Source organism: Paramormyrops kingsleyae, chromosome 10, assembly GCF_048594095.1.
Source record: "Paramormyrops kingsleyae isolate MSU_618 chromosome 10, PKINGS_0.4, whole genome shotgun sequence".
NCBI classification, from domain to species: domain Eukaryota; kingdom Metazoa; phylum Chordata; class Actinopteri; order Osteoglossiformes; family Mormyridae; genus Paramormyrops; species Paramormyrops kingsleyae.
In genome coordinates, this window is record NC_132806.1 from 21,541,401 (window position 1) to 21,556,421 (window position 15,021).

Here is a 15,021-nt window from a genome sequence, read left to right on the forward strand (position 1 = left end):
TGCAGACATAATCCGACCGAGTGAAAGCAATCGGCACATTCTGCTTTAGAGCGTTTCAGCACCACGGCGGTGAACAGCGCCACACAGGCGGCTCGCGCACGCTGCTGCAAGAGGAAGTCTGCGTGGCCACGTGCCAGATTCCACAGGCGCCGTTATAAATAAACATACAGCACGAGCCGCCGCCCCGGGAATCACATGACCTGCATCTGCGAATGAAGCAGCCACGTGCGACATTTAATCATTGCCAATTTTTACGCAGACTAAATACACGGGAATCTGGTTTGCCAGCTGGAAACCAGAACATAAACAGTTACGGGTATCGTGCATAAACAAAATTGTTTAATTATTTTTCGTCACTGACATAATTTTAGCTAAATATTATGCATATATTTCTTATGGTATTTATTGGTAATATATCCTTTAGCATGACTAAGAGTTGTGAGAATTTGGGTTTTTATTGTAACTACTACTTTTAAATATTTTAACAACAAAACGAAATCTGAATCCAGTATGGTTCAGTTAAATGAAACACACAACCTAACAAAGAGACAGATACAGATTACTGGAAACTGTGTTTATATGGAGAAATGTATGCAAAAGATGTACCAACTTTGGTCAGCTGGCTGGAGTGATATTTTCAATTCTAGACAAGTCTGAACACACATGCACACGCCTTTACATGTATGTAACAGTTTTATTACCTTGGAAATATTCTGTAGGGTTTGCAAAGTACCCCAACGCTTTTGGTGTAACTTATTTTGGGTTTGTAATGGAATAATATATATATATTTGCTGTAAAATTTCTCGCCTGAGCATGACAGTGTGAGTGTCATGCAGATGCGTGAGAGATGGCAACCCTTATGCAATGAGTTGAGGTCCTGAAAACTGTGTGACTTTATAAATTGATCAGAACGTCAACAAAAAATAACTACAGTATTATAAGCAAATTCTTGCCCGTTAGTGCAGCCTGTTATCCTACAATGAAACAACAATATGAAGCAAATAATCCTTTGATGTTTGCCAGTGCGGCTGAGGATGCTGGTCCATGCTGTGGTACCTTTACCTGCTGCTGCACCAGTTTTGATTGTATTTATTCATTTACCTGAGGCTTTTATCCAAAAGCGTAGATGAAGAGGAAGTAGATAAGATGTCCTGGTCCTCATTTCGCTCAAAATGTGGTTTTGCATTACACATGAATTCATAATTTGATATCTAGTCAGTAGTTTCCCCATGCACGCTAGATAGGGCACCACTTATTAGTGCAGGAGAGGAGGATAAACCAGTGAAACATTAGCATTTAGGAGAGATCAGATGATCATATACTGGAAAAACATACTGATATTTGTGAAAATCCAAGAGTTACTCAGACATATAGATACATTTTTAGGTTTATAGTTAGGATAAATGTCAGTTGTTTTTTGTGTTGATTGTGATAATGAAAATAATGCAATTATTTAGCTTGCATTACTGTTTACTACCCTCCTCTCCTGCACTTCAAATGCGTTTTTGTTTGTACATGCTGCACACCTCTCTGGATGCCTTGAAAGACAAACCCAAAATTCCTCTTTTTCAATAAGCACTGAGCAAATCAGAATAATTACAGAGTCAGCAAATCATTCAGTGCTGGAGAACTATAGCTAGCTGACAGATCTGCAGCAATGCAGATGCCAGAAGATGAGCAAAACTGTGGACTGTAAAACAATTATCCTATAAATGTATTGGTTTAACAAGAATGTAGGACTGTGGATACCCCCATATTAAAACACTATCTGAAATAATATTGTTCTACCAACCATCAGTTCTCTAGCTGCTTGTTCTAGGTTATAGGCTATTGTCACACTGTATTTAAATATATTAACTGGCATGAATAGGCTTGTACTGAATCTATATTAGGTAAGTAGCAGGAAAATATTTTGTACTTGTACCATTGTCTTATCTAAAAATTATATGTGAAACAATGGGCTTGAATTTCCTTCTTTGATCTGATCTCTGACCTGTAATTTTGTATTTGATTTAACCTGATATATGTCCAGGGCCGGTCAATAATATATGCGACATAGGCGGCCGCCTAGGGCACCAACTTCTTAGCGGGGTCCGATTTGCCAGCCAGTTTCACTTTGCCTCAGACAGAGGGCGCCAGCAGTGATGCTCGCCCAGGACGCCACATCGGGTAGGAGCGGGACTGTATACGTCTGTATTAATAACGCTATATATCATATCCTAGCCTGCATCTATGATTAGAAAACCTTGTTGAAATTCTTGTATTAGGTTTGACCCTTTTGTCAGTGACTTATTTAGATATTGTATAGGTAGTAAATAAAAAAATATTCTTACCTTTATGGGAGACACATCAAAGGAGAGCAGGAACACCATGGAAAAGGGAGACAGAAAAGTACCATTAAATATCTAGATTTATACATTATGTGACTAAAAATTGTCAATACTTGAATCCCATCTGGAACTGCAGAGTACATGTCACTTCAGGTTCTGCAAAACTGTAATGATAAAGATGATACATTAATAATAGATGATGTGCTGGAGAAGAACCATCAGCAGTGACCATTGAGGCCTGTCACACTGTCATGTGTAGCTAAGAATCATTTAGCTCTGCTGGACGAGGGTCAGTCATCTGAGACTGAGAGACAGGTATTCTGAGAAGAGCAGCTAGCCTCGGTGTTGGGGGCAGATGTTATGAAAATATGGGAGAATATTCCAATATAAGGAATAAGGATGATCAGACTGGAAAAAATCTATCAAATCAAAGGAGTTAGTTTGAAAAAAAGGACAGGTTACTTCAAGCAAAGGGGCATTTAGTCTGGAAAAAAGCAGAGGTTAGTTTAAGCAAAGAAGCAGATATTCTTTGGAAAAGGAAGAGGCTGGATCAAAGGGATAGATATTGTGGGGAAAGGGGCTGATAGTCTAAGCAGAGGAGAGAAGCAGCCAGTGTCAGTCTGTGAATGAAGAGAGAAACAGGTTTGGTTTGACAGGCGCTGGAAGGTATGAAGCAGCAGGGTTACAGGGAAGCACTGAGCCAGCAGCAGAAGCTGAGACTCCGGGCCGGAGCAGGAAGAAAGCAAGTCCGCTGTGGAACTGCCATAGAACACAGCACTTAGAAAGCGGCTTGAAAAGGCGAAATAGCGAGAAGCTAAAGAGTGAATTAGCTAATGAGTGAGAGGAACGATTCTGGAAAATGTTTTCCAGAAGACGGTTCTTTTCAATCTGGAACATGGCAGCTAAGCACTGTAAAAAAAGAAGAAGTTAAGACAACTTAAAGTTTCAAGGCAACTTACTACACTAGAATTCTTAGCTGAGGGTAACTCAGACTTCTTTGAAGAAAACCACCTATTGTTATGCTGAGTAATTATTTTTCGTTCTAATAATTTATCTTTCATATCTACAAAAACTTCAAATTTGTAATTTTACATACTAAGAATTCGTAACAACAAAAGTTGTTCGAACCTATTGTGTTTTCTTGAGATTTACCTTCCATATGTGTAAAGACTTAAAAATGTGAGCTACAAGGTGCCCCCCCCCCACCCCTGGATATGAATGCCACCAAAACTCTGAAGTTATAAAACTGTAAACAGTGTTTTTGTATTACCACCATATTCAGCTTATGTTCTGTATGCCTGAGCATGTGGCTCTGTGAGCTGAGCCTCTCTACTCATGGATTAAAGGTCACTAGTTCAAGCCCAGCATCAGCACATGTGGGGGCCCTTGAGCAAGGCCTGTGACCCCCCCCAGCTCCCTATAGGCACCACATCAGGCAGCTGCCCTTCACAGTCAAGTTTGCTGTCATTCCCCACAGGGATCCTCAAAATCTGTCTGCTATTATTTATTACTATCATGTTTAAAATAAACATGCTAATTGAACTGTTTTGTTCTCTTCATTTATAATAATTAGTTGGCACAGATTTTGTGGTTTTGAACTCTTCTTAACTCAAATTTTACGCATATGAAAGATAAATCATCTGAGCAAAAGACAGTAAGTTGGCAAAACTTTTGTGGTTTGTAATTCTTAGCATGTAAAACTGAAAATCAGAAGTTTATATAGATGTGAGAGATGGATTACCTGAATAAAAATATTGTCACAACAATAGGTGGTTTTCTCAAAACTCAAAAATCTAGTGCAGTAGGTTGCCTTGAAATGTTAGGTTGTCTTAAGTTTTTCTTTTTTTACAGTGAGGGGAATATAATCAACATACACATATTCTTCAGTGACAAGAAAGATGACTTTAATGATAGATATTAGTATAGATTTAAGGATTCTGTGGTTCAGACAATAATTTTTTTTAGAGGAAGGGAAGCGAGGATCTGAAATAAGTATGTCGTATGATGAAAGCAGAATTTATACTTTTTCAATTCAATTCTCTTTTTCACTTCCCCCTCTTGTTCCTCCTCAAGAACAACCTTGGCAGTGAAGGGCAGCCACCCACTGCAGCACCCAGCAAGCTGGGGGTTAAGGGCCTTACTCCAGGACCTGCAAAGATGGCAGACCCAGGCTGAAAACAGCAACCTTCAGATTATAGAGGCTTAGCCCACTGAGCCACATGCATGCTGCCCCAAACCACACCAAGTAGTGGCATTTATCAGACATGTAAACACTAAATATTCAAACAAACAGTACATGCCAATTTACCCCTGTTTTCTACAACATACATGTTCTTATTCTGAACAACCATCCAGACATGGCAGGGCAGAGGACTCACTTAGAGTGGTTGGTGTTTGTGTCACTGCTTTACCTTGGTGCTGTGTGACTGCTTTATGATTGTGAGCTTCTGTGTGTCTCCTCCCATACTTTATATGTGTGAATCTACTGAAATACCCAGCTGCTCTATTCCTGGAGGATCATTCTGTGGCATCACTGTGCAATAACACTGAAATGTGTCAATATTATTGTACTGGATTCTGCATAGCAACCAGGTTACAGGTAGATTGTTTATGGAGCTGCAGGAGAAACGGAAGATTCTGCTAGGAGGATGAATGAGCTCACATGTTTTTACCATGATATGCAAAGCTCTACTTGGACAACTTCACAGTTCAAGAAATAATTTCCATGCCATTATTTTTTGCATTTAGGGTGACCATACCTACCATACACCTCTTTAGTATAATGACCACAATAATATACATTTTTAACATTAATAGTGAGCACATCCCAATAATGAATTACTCAATCAATTAAATTTGATTATATAGCACTCTTAAAAGGAAAATTCAAAATGCATTTTGATTGCAATCTGATTTTCCAGAGGGAATAGAAAAAGAACAAAAAGACATACGTACAATACGTTAAAAACATCCTGGACTGGTCATATGCCTACTGACATGCTTTTAGAAAATGCTCATAATGCTTGAAAATGTAAACACTGTTTTGTGTTCGCGGAAGTGCAAGAAAAGAAAGGAGAAGGGGGGGGGGGGGTGGAGAGAAAAATAATAATATAAAAGCAGCATTATAAATTATTGTAAATGACCCCAAACATCTGCTGCCGGAACACTCCGAGGGGAGTATCCTAGTAACAGCAGTAATGCGGATTGTGATTCGTCACTCAGTCCCGCAGTGTGTGGATATTCGGCCCGAAAGGGCTGCAGTGGCAGTCGGTCCTGAGCGCAACAGAATCTGCTGCAGTCATAGTGTCTCAGTAGGATTTTAATTCAGGTAGAACACTTCAATTTAGGATAATAACTGTTAAAATTGTGTCATTTCATAAAACAAATCATGTGATGCAACAAATTAATAACAATGCTATTCTTCTTGTCGTGATAGTGATGTAGATTACTGTACATAATCATAATTGTGTAAAAAAGATGCAAGCATTTAAAGCAGATAAACAGGCTCACAGACCGTGACACACACAAACAAACAGACACATACACAGCCTGATTCCCAGGCTTTCCATTATAAATATAACACACACACACACCCTGCAGAAGTGCTGCGCCCCTCCCCCCACTAAATGTACAGGCAGCTGCAGGCTACGGGCAAAGCCATCAGCGCCCGACAGGGGCTGCTTTCTGCCTTTATATCATATTCCTCACAGATATATGCAGCATTTCATTCAGCCCCTACTTGCACCTCCCCCCGTTGTTCTAAAAATGGTACTGCCTCTAGAGTGAGTCAGACAGTTTCCACGGTAACACATCCCACCTTCTGTCCTATGAGCTAACAAGAAAAAGAGACGAGCTGCCTGAGAAAGAAAGAAAAAAAAAAAACAAGTATCCGAAAACCAGTGGAAGCAGAGAGTCCAGGGACTAATACGAGATGCAATCCAATAATCTTCTTTGGAGACACGACACGGCTAGGGAAGGAGGAGAGAGAGATAATGGGTGGGAAGGGGCGAGAAAATAGGCCAGGCTTGGGGTTTGGAAAAGGGAACAGAGAGGCTATAGGCAGGCAGGAAAGATACAGGAGGCAGGGAGCAGATACAGGAAGCACCACAAACTCAGACCACGACCCAGAGACAGAAAATGAAGCAGTACTAATGCAAGGATATTCACCCAGGAGGTGAAGGCACTGAGATACTGTGGAAAGCTGCCCCCAAATAGGACAAGCAGTTGGACCAAGCAGTTCCCTTGAGTGATTTCGTATGCGCATGAGAAAAGGAGGAATAATTTCCTTGGCCCTTTATAGAAATACTCCAATTTCCATCTATAAGCTTCTGCTTTGAAAGCTGCAGGAATGACAGAGGCAGTCTGCATGTCTGTATGCACAGTGTCACATGTACACAAATAGAATGAAGAGCAAATTATTCCTTCACAATTAAATGGAGGGAGGTATTAGCAGTCTGCACATCTGTAAATGCAGTGTCACATCTACACAAATAGAATGAAGAGCAAATTATTCCCTCCTTACATGAAGGGTTCAATTATTCAGTCAAGCACACCCAAAAATTCAAGCAGTCCATCATTTTTGCTCACTCACCCAGACACACACAGGAGTGGGTGTCCACACTTCCATCACACCAAAGATGACGTGTAATTCACTCATCATCCCCATGTTCTCTAAGTCCTTGTGCCCATCACTTACTCACAAAATGAACTAGTTTCAGGAAGTTTAGCCGTTGAAGCCAAACTAAATAAACAAGCTCTATTTTCCACAGGACTCAGTAAAAACACTCACTTTGGTTTCTAGAACATGTGCCAGCTGATTTAACTTATTTTTAAACACTTAAACAAGTTTGCTAACACAGGTAAAATAACTCACTGTACCACTGATAAGCACTCACTCACTTTTTCTTTAACACAGACACAGAAACACACTTTGTAACGCACTCTTAAATGTCCTGCTTTTGTTGTCTGCATTATCTATCAAATATAACCAATTAATCAGTTACCTGATGAATAACACCCCCCCCCCCCAGGTGATCCAATCACTGTCACTTTTAATAGTAAATGATAAGTGCTTAAGGTGTGAAGAGCAGGGAGGGTTGTAATGCTGGGGAGTGGGTGGGTGTTTCTCAATACCAAGAACACAAAGACCGTACTTGTGGTCTTGGCAAGACCGCTCTTGCTAACTTGCCTCTCAAGAACAAACTTGGGGAGCAATGAATCATGGGATTGGTCTCGTTAGGTGAGAATGCAACCAAGGTGTCCTTGATATTTGGGGCAGAGCATCTGGTGATTTTTACCATCCATTGTACTTCTGTTCGTAAGTATTGGAACTGGTCCTTGGCAATGGAAGATGACGCAAAAGAGGTACGTGAGGTCACAAGTACGGTCAAGCACGCATGTTGAGAAACACCCACTGTCTGGCTGGCCTCGCTTTAGAAGACCTTATACAGATAGTTTCAGTGGAGGATCAGCTTGCTGCTCTGCTCTGCAGGTGGAGCAGAAACGGTGCAGGACATCATCACAGTGCGGTTTACTGCGGATCTGGTGGAATACGACGGTGACTAATGCTTTACTTAAGCTCAGTGCTGACTGAGTAAAAAAAAGGAAATGGAAAATGCTACAGTGTTAGCAGTGCAGGTCACTGCAGGTCACTGCAGGCCAGAACAATGTCAGCCTAACAGCACTGGCCAGGGCTGCAGCCTGACACTGTCTAAAAGATAAGGAAATAGCATAGAAGAATCAACGAATAAGGTAAACTGAATTCAGCTACAGCAGAGCAAGAAAAATCAGTATTACACCTAATATGAGGCCCAATGCACAACACCTTTCTGTCAAATCACACCCACTCATCAACACTGAGTGGCTATATACAGATACACATATATATGAGAAAAAACCTGCAGGTCAGTGTATTTGACCCATAATATGCTACGTACAAAAAAATTCACCCTTGCAATGGTCATAAATGCAACTTCACATAACCATTGCAAGACAGCTTTGAGCAAATACATTACACTTAGCAACAGATAAAATTTTCAGCAGGCAGCATTTTCATTGCCTTTTGCTGTGATAGAAACAACACACATATTTAATAGAAAGGTATAGCTCTTTGGAGTAACTGTCGCGGCGGTGGGACAGAACCCTCCTGTTCACACACACTAGGCAACAACTGTGCTTTATTTCCGCTAAATGTTCAAAGGCACAGCCAAACACAGGGCCTCGACGCTCAGAAAAAGGGTAAAAATGTGTACCTTTTTAGGTACAGAAATGGACTCTGAGGAACATCCCAAAGGTACAAACAGCATTAATGTACCATCAATGGTACAGAAATGTTCCTGAGTCCATTTCTGTTCCTTAAAAGGTACAATTACCTACAGCTAAGGGTACAATTGGCAGATCCTTGAGGGTGCAGCCCCAGTGACAAGCAAAGGTACAAATCTTTACCCTTTTTTCTGAGAGTGCACTGCAGAATGAGAGGAATAGGAATGTAACACATGCTGGGAAACACTGAGACTGCAGCATTTGTAGTGACTTGGAGATAAAGCTGCACATGGTATATTATAGATGGAACAGTGTGTTAAAGATACCAGCAATCAGCAGGAGACCAGACAGCTCATTTTATGAGACTTTTTTTCTTTCTTGTGAAAATATAAAGATACTTATAATCCTCCTATAACATAGCAATTCAAAAATAAACATTTACAAAAATAATATTGCTAAATCTGCACAGAAAAAGAAAACAAGCAGGGTATACGCATAAAGTTTCCATACAAATTACTGACTCCGGCTAAGTCCTTGTTGCTGCCTGGCCACAGTGTTCAGACATCTGACTGCACCAGCTATCAAGAAGGACAGCCCCTCCCCCCCGGAGCCAAGCATCACCAAAATAATCAGATAAGTAAACAAAAACAGAAGCACGTGCTTATCCCCAGCACAACATTCTTTTATATCAAAAATACTTTGATATGATTTTTTAAACAAAAACTCACAGTCCAGCACATTAAATTAATATTTTACGATACACTGTTAAATACCAATCAATTTGTTGTTACAATACTGTGATTACAGCAGTAACACATACAGAAGCATGACTGCCTGCATCTGGATGAAGTAACTGTTTTATGGACACTAGTATGTGAGTATGGATGAACTTGTAAAAACAAAGATGTTATTTAATGACTACGCTATAATAATCAGACTCCCTTTTTTAAGACGTGGTATAGATGAATAGAAATATACTATCATGGTTTTGGGTGCAGGTGCTGTGTTAATTCATGAGGACGACCTTAGTATAGACCACCCAGTCTGTTTCTTCTCCAAGGACTTCAACCACCATCAGATCACCTGCAGCACCATCGAAAGGGAAACCCTTGTGCTGTTATGAGCCCTTCGACACCTCGAAGTGTACATTAGATTCAGTTCAGAGCCTGTCCTATTGTACACAGACCACAAACCACTTGTTTTTTTGCATTGTATGTCCAGTACTAATCAAAGGCTCATACATTCGTGTTTGATCTGTCTAAGATTCAGACGAGCGCATAAGAAGGGGTCAGAAAATGTTGCAGATTCACTGACTTGTCACCTTTAAAAACAAAAGCTATATAGCACTTTCCTCTTAAGGGTGGGGGTTCTACGACCCCCCAGGTGCAGGTCACTCTGCCTATTGGGTGGATGTTTTCTTGGGTCTGTTTCTGGCTCCGCCCACTGTTACATTTCAAACCTCCTCATTCTGATAGGCTGGTTTCTGCTTCCATCACTTCCTTTATAAGGCCTGTCCAGACAAGAACAAGCAGGCCATTGCTTTGGAATTTGTTGTACTTGTTGTGTTGCCGTATATCCTGATTACTTATCGGTCTGCTGATACTCACTATGCTTGACCCCTGTTGATTTTGCTCAGCCCTTCTTGGATTTGGTGACTTTGGATCATTGTTTTTGTAAATAGCCTGTAAAAATCTGTAAATACTGTGTTCACTGTGAGCAGCTGGGGAAGCAGCGAATGTGATGCAGTTTTGTTTTGATTAAGTTTTTCTCACTGTTTGGGGCTAGTTAGAGAAATAGGTAAGTTTTCTGTACTTTTCTTTTTATTTGGGTTAGGTAAAGCAGTACCTTTTTTGCTACTTAAAGGTGTTTAGTTTGTTATTTTGGCATGGTCAGCTCCTGAATTTGTTCCCTCTGCTAATAAAATCACTAGCAGGAACAAAGTAGTGGTTTCACTCCACTTTTTGTTGCGCCTGACCCTAGACTGGGACGTATCAATCAGACTAAACCAGGGGTCTCCAACTCCGGTCCTGGAGAGCTACTATCCAGTAGGTTTTCTATCCCACTTGGCTTCTGATGAGCCACACCTGCTGCTGGTATTTACCTGAGAACAGGTGTGGCTCATCAGAAGCCGGGTATGATAGAAAACCTGCTGGACGGTAGCTCTCCAGCACCGGAGTTGGAGACCCCTGGGCTAAACTATCTCCTTGCATGGGAGTGAGTAACTGATGCTATTCAAAGAACTGTTAAGATTGTTTGTGCACTTTATTATAACGACATGGATCGCAGATACAGGTTTTGGGATGGTGCACTGTACTTTGAAAGAGCAGGTCAGCTGTCTCCTTACCCACTACACCCACTACCCCTTACCTCACTTTTTGTGTTAAAGGGCTTCAGGTATAGGCAGTACACAGCACCCACAACACCCACAGCACCCACAAAACCCGCAGCACCCGCAGCACCCACAGAACCCGCAGCACCCACAGCACCCACAACACCCACAACACCCGCAGCACCCACAACACCCACAGCATCCACAACACCCGCAGCACCCACAACACCCGCAGCACCCACAACACCCACAGCACCCACAACACCCACAGCACCCACAGAACCCGCAGCACCCGCAGCACCCACAACACCCACAGCACCCACAGAACCCGCAGCACCCACAACACCCACAACACCCACAGCATCCACAACACCCGCAGCACCCACAACACCCACAACACCCACAGCACCCACAGAACCCGCAGCACCCACAACACCCACAGCACCCACAGAACCCGCAGCACCCACAACACCCACAACACCCACAGCACCCACAGAACCCGCAGCACCCACAACACCCACAGCACCCACAACACCCACAACACCCACAGCACCCACAACACCCGCAGCACCCGCAGCACCCACAACACCCGCAGCACCCACAACACCCGCAGCACCCACAACACCCGCAGCACCCACAGCATCCACAGCAGCAAGAGACGTGTCACCCAAATCACATTTCAGTAAAACACAAATGAATAAATAAACGAATGTTTGTGTTCACTATTTCTTTAAATACCTCAATGGCTCCTACATATACATTTAGATCGAACTGAAGTGAAATATACAGTCATGCCCGTACCTACCACTGAGTACACCGAGGGCAAGTCCTCAGTATTTATTCTGCAGCTCCAATAAGCACAATGCATTATGGGCCACACCGAGGAAGGGCTCACACTACTGACCTCTGTATTTTAAAAATCCGGGCTATAGCCCTGCATAGAGGACTGTGCAAAAGTCTTAGGCAGCCAAAGAAAATGATGCTTAAATGATTTTTATGTTGGTGTAAAACTGTGCTGTTATGCCTGTCAGAGTGTGTTAGCTTAGCCATTTCAAAACCTCTGCTAAAGTCACCCCAGTATTTCCAGCAACCATACAATGCACCCATGTATTTAGTACTCTTCCACTAGCATATCTCGTATAGCTAATCAATATCTCACTGGCTTTTTAAGCTAATTAAGTTAACTACTTAAATGAGCTGATGGTGAAATTTAAGAAATAAACAGAATGGCCGGGGTGCCCCTAAGGAGAGACTGGGAGCTGAAGTGGTGTTCTGTGCTCATCTAGCCATCCGACTGGGTATCAGTAACTTTCTGGAGAACAGAGAAAAAAAATAAATTTCATGTTCTAGTGTTAAATTGTGTTTTTTGTTCTGAGCAAATATACACTGAGTACACAGATAAACAGCTTTAAACGTTTCCTTTGACTGCCTTTTGCACAGTGCTGTAAATCTTACAAACTACAAAACAAACATGCTAAGAGTTTCTTGTACACTTTCAGACACAGAGGGATGACATTATACACAAACATGCACTCAAACACACGCTTTACAGAAAGAGTCTGGCTTTATCATTCACAAATGCTGTATCCATTTTGGGCTAACCAGCTCATGTGGTGCAACTTACGCAATATGTAACGTTATGTTATTCTGGAGGTTATTCAACCCACCATTCCAATATAAGTGAACAAAAATAGAAAAGGCTGTGAACCAGTTCTTGCTGCTTGGACTGAGACTTGAGGTCTATTTTAATTGAAACCTGAGCCAAACTCCACTGCCAGTATTATATTCCCCACTTTGAGACGAATTATAAGGAATTATGTAAAGTAATTCAAAACAGCAGCGCATGAGATATTGCTTAACTATTAAATTTGTTTTTAAGAGTGTTATTATAGTAAGATTATATAATGATAGTGATGTGTATTTCATCCATGCATTCATCCAGTACACAGTTGCAGGCTGTGCCTTTGTGCTGTGGAAAGACACAGTCATAACAGGGGAGAGCATGCAATGCCCCCCCCATGTACTTAGCATGATTTTAACCCCCTTATTTGTAAATAAACAACAGTACGTCTATTTTCTGTAACCACTTTTGCAGTTAAGGTTTGCAGGGGGTCCAGAGCCTATGGGCACAAGGCAGGAAGCAACCTAGAATGGGATGCCAATCCATCATAGGGTACCAACCCATCATAGGGCACCAACCCATCATAGGGCACCAACCCATCATAGGGCACCAACCCATCATAGGGCACCAACCCATCATAGGGCACAGTCACACCCCATTCACACCTAAAGACAAACTGCTAACTCCAATCCACCACAGTATGAGTACCTGGAGGAAACCCCATGACAACACAGGGAGAACTACATGCATATGAAGCCATGAGACTCGAACCCGGGTTCCAGAGGTGTGAGGTTAACTATGGCACTGCCATGTCACCAAACAACAGTCCGACTCACTTAACTTGTGTGTTTCAAATGAAAACACACTCAGTTCATATTAAAATAAACAGGATATATTTTCTTTTTAAAATGTCATTTGGATATCATTGTGATGGTAGTGCATCCTGAGGACACCTGTCAAGCTGCCTGACTGACCTGCGACTGCGTACAGGTTATGCGGTTGGGAGATGGATAGAAATCGCTTATTGGCATCTTTTTGGACTGTGGGAGGAAAATGGAGTACGGGGGGGGGGGGGTAGCTGCACAACACAGGCAGAACAGGAAGTCTGCACCCCCCGCCCTGGAGGTATAAGGTGACAGTGCTGCTCAGAGAGCCATGAGAAAGCACTTGCTGGTAAAACAGCACAGGCAGACAGACAATAGCTGCTGAATGCTGGAAACTGCACAATGTGTCAGCCAGAGCTTCAGTGAAGCTGTCTCTGTGAAGAGTTTACGTATAAAGGAAACATGCCCAATATTTCGTAAAAATGTAACATATAAATTAATTATTCAGTCAGCCAATAACGTGCCTATATTGAGAGTGAATAACACGTCGCTAAATGTCCAGTAAACTTGCAGTGAGGGTAATCTGGCCAATGAGTGAGCTTCCTGCATCAGACAGCATCTCTTAATCCCCTCCCCCATCCCCCATCATTCCCGTCTTTTACCGATAGCTCCACATCTTCAACGCGTTGTAACATTCACGACCCACATCTCAGCGGCAGTAAACAAGGTTAGCTCTCTTTGCTGTTTACAATTGCTAACCAAGAAAATGTGGCACTGCAAGTATAAGAAGGCAGCTGAATTGTTCCTATGTTGCTGTCCCACAGACATATACTGCATTAGCCTAAAACTGTCAAAATATATCACAGACATGTGTGCTTGGGTAGATACGTAATCAGTGTTCTAGCACAGACGTACTATGAAGCTGCAGTATGATCTTACATTAATCAGTCTCTCAAAGGTGGTATAGACGCGTTTTGGGCTGGTAAGACATAAGTAGAGGTTGTCATTTGCTGGACATATTTGAATGTATAATAGTTACATAAAGTTTCAATAACATTACAGTTTTTTTCCATTGCTAAGCTACATTCTGCAATACCAAAGTCACTTTCTCAAAACACTTCACACAGTTGCCATAACATTAGATTTTGTGGGCTAAACTATGAATCATTTCTCATTGCTTTCATACAAAATGCATTCAGCGACTAAATGCTTCAAAATTCAGGGATTCCTTGCTCACTCAGAATCCACCACCATCAAAACCTTACGTTTCTGGAAGCCCTTTTGCACATGTTTACATACTGGTCCCAAAGCTGTTAATCATACATACAAAGCTGAATAACTACAATTTGCTACAATACTATCAATACCTGTCCAAAATATTGGACATGATATAAAATAAATGAAACAAAAATGAACCGAAACACAGCAGGCATCCATTCCAGGTGATTATCTAATCAGGTGTATTTCCAAGAGGTGCTACCATAGATGTACTGCTAGAGAGGACATCAGATGTGATGTAGATGAGAACATGTGGTAGGATCCTGAGGGCAGGATATATATATATATATATATATATATATATATATATATATATATATATATATATATATATATATAACGCATAAATAATCAAACAAAAGACTTTTTCGATTGCA

At 41.6% G+C, this 15,021-nt stretch overlaps 2 protein-coding genes across 43 annotated transcripts in view; both read right to left on the reverse strand.

Annotated features, from left to right (window-relative positions):
* Positions 1–15,021, reverse strand: part of LOC111859848 (protocadherin gamma-C5-like) — a 219,694-nt gene that overhangs the window by 44,129 nt on the left and 160,544 nt on the right. The gene's annotated exons all lie outside the window — the stretch shown is intronic.
* LOC140593321 (protocadherin beta-15-like) overlaps positions 320–15,021 on the reverse strand; it is a 36,531-nt gene continuing 21,829 nt past the window's right edge. The window contains exon 2 of the mRNA XM_072717496.1: positions 320–2,334. Within this exon, the coding sequence (XP_072573597.1) occupies positions 2,221–2,334 (114 nt within the window). The 3' untranslated portion in view covers positions 320–2,220. The remainder of the gene's footprint in view (positions 2,335–15,021) is intronic.